This window comes from Notothenia coriiceps, unplaced genomic scaffold (genome assembly GCF_000735185.1).
Source record: "Notothenia coriiceps isolate Sejong01 unplaced genomic scaffold, NC01 NC01_scaffold00029965, whole genome shotgun sequence".
Lineage (NCBI taxonomy): Eukaryota > Metazoa > Chordata > Actinopteri > Perciformes > Nototheniidae > Notothenia > Notothenia coriiceps.
Window position 1 is genome coordinate 1 of NW_011362666.1, and position 5,242 is coordinate 5,242.

General features: G+C 40.5%; 1 protein-coding gene across 1 annotated transcript; it reads left to right on the forward strand.

Moving 5' to 3' along the window:
• Positions 1-14: 14 nt before the first annotated feature.
• LOC104959125 (myosin heavy chain, fast skeletal muscle-like) lies at positions 15-5,242 on the forward strand (the record flags this gene model as incomplete). Its single annotated transcript, XM_010786977.1, is given in 20 exon segments — positions 15-107; positions 196-259; positions 339-437; positions 533-636; positions 756-894; positions 1,007-1,125; positions 1,383-1,532; positions 1,633-1,803; positions 1,902-2,202; positions 2,356-2,420; positions 2,518-2,605; positions 2,742-2,859; positions 2,947-3,070; positions 3,359-3,495; positions 3,579-3,834; positions 3,925-4,167; positions 4,246-4,422; positions 4,501-4,646; positions 4,736-4,826; positions 4,923-5,242. Coding segments are annotated over 20 exon segments (3,005 nt in total), but the record flags the coding sequence as incomplete, so codon positions are not given.

Here is a 5,242-nt window from a genome sequence, read left to right on the forward strand (position 1 = left end):
AACCTGGATTCTAGGGGTCACTTGAGGATCAGATTATTGCAGCCAATCCATTGCTTGAGGCGTATGGTAACGCCAAAACTGTGAGGAATGACAACTCTTCTCGTTTTGTAAGTATGGAACAGTTTCTACACACGAGAGAAGCATTGTTACATTGCACATGTGGAGGGACATTAATGATTATGTTATTCCAAACAGGGTAAATTCATCAGAATCCATTTCAACACAGCTGGCAAACTGGCTAGTGCTGATATTGAGACTTGTAAGTAACAATCCTTATAGTGTATACAAACTACTGTAAGTAAGATTTAGCCTGGCACTGACATGATCAAAACTTGTAGATCTGCTGGAGAAGTCTAGAGTGACATTCCAGCTTGAGCAAGAGAGAGGCTACCATATCTTCTACCAGATGATGACCGCCCACAAACCAGAGCTCATTGGTAAGGAGATTAGATATTACAATTGTTTCAACCTTATTAGACTTTTACATTTATAAAAAATATCTGCTGCCATGTTTATATTTTTGGGACTCTAGAACTGGCACTCCTCACAACCAACCCCTACGACTTCCCCATGTGTAGCATGGGTAAGATAACTGTGGCCAGCATTGATGACAAAGTGGAGCTGGAAGCCACGGATGTGAGTAATTTTGAATTCAACATATTTAAATAGACTTTGTGAAACAAATGCAACATCAATACAACTCTTTTAAGAACATTTGCTTGAGCAATTATGTTTTTTGTGTCTTTTGAAACCAGAATGCTATTGATATCCTGGGCTTCACTAATGAAGAGAAGATGAGCATCTACAGGATGACCGGTGCTGTGCTTCACCATGGTAACATGAAGTTCAAGCAAAAGCAGCGTGAGGAGCAGGCTGAGCCTGATGGCACAGAGGGTGAGTATTTAATCTTAGCTCAAAGCTTAGAGCTAGGCAACAACATTGGTACATTTCTTGATAACATTGTGTTCTTCACAAATTATGATGGACATATCTGAATTATTTTTAGATGCTGACAAGGTTGCTTATTTGCTGGGTCTGAACTCCGCTGACATGCTGAAGGGTCTGTGCTATCCTAGAGTGAAGGTCGGAAATGAGTATGTCACCAAGGGACAGACAGTACCTCAGGTAAACAATTCATATCAATATTCGACTTTGTACTATTTAAAACAAAAAATGTAGTACAGATTTCATTAGGAAAAAGATATGCGATGTAAGTTGGCATTTTTTGTACTTCTGTCAATGAGTTCTAATTGAATGCTAAATTCAAGGGAGATCTTTCATTCAATTTTAGTTTTGGAATTTTAGTGCTATGTATCTTGAAAATAATATAATATACCAGTTGTATATGTCAAAAATGAAATCACATTACTGTGTTCTTTAAGGTCATGAACTCAGTGCCTGCCCTGGCCAAGTCCATCTATGAGAGGATGTTTTTGTGGATGGTCATCCGTATCAACCAGATGTTGGACACCAAACAAGCTAGACAGTACTATATTGGTGTGCTGGATATTGCTGGCTTTGAAATCTTTGATGTAAGCCTGAGTTCCAACAATTTAGCAGTTGACACTTTTCAATAAATAATAGTTCTTATTGCCTTGTAAGAGATTATAAAGATGATATGTCCTTTTGCAGTTCAATACATTGGAGCAGCTGTGCATCAACTTCACCAATGAGAAACTGCAACAGTTCTTCAACCACACCATGTTCGTCCTGGAGCAAGAGGAGTACAAGAAGGAGGGTATTATCTGGGAGTTCATTGACTTTGGTATGGACTTGGCTGCCTGCATTGAGCTGATTGAAAAGGTAAACACTTACTTTATTATATCATAAATCATATGTAACAGTTTTTGTATTTGTTATCATGTATCACTAAATGACATACCTTTTTCAACTTTTTAAAGCCCATGGGCATCTTCTCCATCCTTGAAGAGGAGTGCATGTTCCCCAAGGCCTCAGACACATCCTTCAAGAACAAGCTGTATGACCAGCATCTTGGCAAAACCAAAGCATTTGAGAAGCCAAAGCCCGTAAAGGGCAAGCCTGAGGCCCACTTCTCCCTGGTGCACTATGCTGGTATCGTGGACTACAACATCTCTGGCTGGCTGGACAAGAATAAGGATCCCCTGAATGACTCAGTCATTCAGCTGTACATGAAATCCTCAGTGAAACTGCTGGGTCTGCTGTATCCTCCAGTAGTTGAGGGTAAGATAGTAACTACAGGAAACACATTTTAAGACCAGAGATAACATATACTTTTTACTAATCAAATTTATATTTGTATTATTATTTGATTTTAACTCATCAACTATTACTTGTTTATGCTAATCTTGTGACATTCTAACAAAACATCAACAGAGGCTGGTAAGAAGGGAGGCAAGAAGAAGGGTGGTTCTATGCAGACTGTGTCCTCACAGTTCAGGGTAAGCTTTCTCAAATCAAAAATCTAATTGCTCTCTGTTTAAACAAAATCTCACAATTGTGGCATTTCATGACATGAGACACCATTATGGATTACAGGAGAACTTGGGCAAGCTGATGACTAACTTGAGGAGCACCCATCCTCACTTTGTGCGCTGTCTGATTCCCAATGAGTCAAAGACTCCAGGTGAATAGAGAATATAATTGTGATAGTCTTAATGATTGGGTTAGGTTTTGTTTGCATTGAATTAGTTTTGTATGGCTTCAATTAAGACACTTACTAATCATTAAAATCATTAATTATGAAATGTATTTTTTTACAGGACTGATGGAGAACTTCCTGGTTATCCACCAGCTCAGGTGTAATGGTGTCCTGGAGGGTATTAGAATCTGCAGAAAAGGTTTCCCCAGCAGGATCCTCTATGCTGACTTCAAGCAGAGGTATCAGTCGATATTGTAATAGGTTCATTTTTGAAGCAGATTATTCAAATGTAATGCTCCCACTGACCATAAACCTTTTGATAAAAGATACAAGGTGCTGAATCCCAGTGTCATCCCTGAGGGTCAGTTCATGGACAACAAGAAGGCTTCAGAGAAGCTGCTTGGTTCAGTTGATGTTCCTCATGACGAGTATAAATTTGGACACACCAAGGTAAGCACCTTCCCTTAACATACTAAAGATTCATTTCGAATGAAGTCAAGTGGTTCAGTTTAGTGTGTCTGATCATTTTCATATTTATTCAACATGTATATATGAACCTTAGAAACCAAAACAAAATGAAAGAAAATAGGAACAAATGTGAAACTCCCTTTAATTTAAGATATTTGGTGCCAAGGAAACACAGAAGTGAATTACTGGCACTCTAAAGAGAAAGAAGCCACCTTGTGGCAGGACTATATCAGTTCATTATACATTTTTTTTACATTTTCTTTTGTTCAGGTGTTCTTCAAGGCTGGCCTGCTGGGTACCCTTGAGGAGATGAGAGACGAAAAACTTGCATCTCTGGTCACCCTGACTCAGGCTTTGGCCCGTGGCTATATCATGAGAAAAGCGTTTATAAAGATGATTGAGAGAAGGCACGTTGCTAACAACTCATTCTCAATTGTGATTTGAGAATTCAAATATAACATCGTCTAAAAAAGCTGTTTCTTTTTTGCAGGGAAGCTATATATACCATCCAGTACAATATCCGCTCATTCATGAATGTGAAACACTGGCCATGGATGAAGGTCTACTACAAGATTAAGCCTCTGCTGCAGAGTGCTGAAACTGAGAAGGAGCTGGCAAATATGAAGGAGAACTATGAAAAAATGAAAACTGACCTGGCTACTGCCCTGGCCAAGAAGAAGGAACTGGAGGAGAAGATGGTTTCCCTTCTGCAGGAGAAGAATGATCTGAGTCTGCAAATAGCATCTGTAAGTACAAACATTATCAGACAGATGAGATATTTTTCCATGTTTGTGAATATGAAAGCGCTGACGTCTGTTTTCATAAAAATGGTCTAGGAAGGAGAAAATCTGTCTGATGCTGAGGAAAGATGTGAGGGACTTATCAAGAGTAAGATTCAGTTGGAGGCCAAACTCAAAGAGACAACTGAGAGACTGGAGGATGAAGAAGAAATGAATGGTGAGCTCACTGCCAAAAAGAGAAAGCTGGAGGATGAATGCTCTGAGCTCAAGAAGGATATTGATGACCTGGAGCTTACCTTGGCCAAAGTGGAGAAGGAGAAACATGCCACTGAGAACAAGGTTTGGAATTCATAATCTGTCCATTAAGTGAAGTGAAATGATAGTGTTCTTTGTATTGACCATTTCTTGCACACTTAGGTGAAGAACCTGACCGAGGAGATGGCCTCTCAGGATGAGAGCATTGTTAAGCTGACCAAGGAAAAGAAAGCCCTTCAGGAGGCTCATCAGCAGACTCTTGATGACCTGCAGGCAGAGGAAGACAAAGTCAACACTCTGACTAAGGCCAAGACCAAGCTTGAGCAGCAGGTGGACGATGTGAGTTTACAGTCACTTGATTTGGAAAAGCAAGATTAATCTTGAACATGATAATTAAAAATGTACACTTTTGTTTAGCTTGAGGGTTCTCTGGAGCAAGAGAAGAAGCTGCGTATGGACCTTGAGAGAACCAAGAGAAAGCTTGAGGGAGATCTCAAACTGGCCCAGGAATCCATCATGGATCTTGAGAATGACAAGCAGCAGTCTGATGAGAAAATCAAAAAGTAACTTACTTGTTCTGTTTGCACAACATACATTTTTTTAAAAGAAGTGTTCAATTGCATGAACTCAATGCACTTTATCAATTTCACAGGAAGGACTTTGAATGCAGTCAGCTCCTTAGCAAGATTGAAGATGAGCAGTCTCTGGGTGCTCAGCTCCAGAAGAAGATCAAGGAGCTCCAGGTGAGATATTGTGTTACACTTAACAATACTGCATACATTTGCTATTATGTGTAATAAAGTGAATGATTGCTAAAAGAGAAAACATCTATTCAACAGGCTCGTATTGAGGAACTGGAAGAGGAGATTGAGGCTGAGCGTGCAGCTCGTGCCAAGGTTGAGAAGCAGAGAGCTGACCTCTCCAGGGAACTTGAGGAGATCAGTGAGAGGCTGGAGGAGGCTGGAGGTGCCACCGCTGCTCAGATTGAGATGAACAAGAAGCGTGAGGCTGAGTTCCAGAAGCTCCGTCGTGACCTTGAGGAGTCCACTCTGCAGCATGAAGCGACTGCTGCTGCCCTTCGCAAGAAGCAGGCTGACAGTGTTGCTGAGCTGGGAGAGCAGATTGACAACCTCCAGCGCGTCAAGCAGAAGCTTGAGAA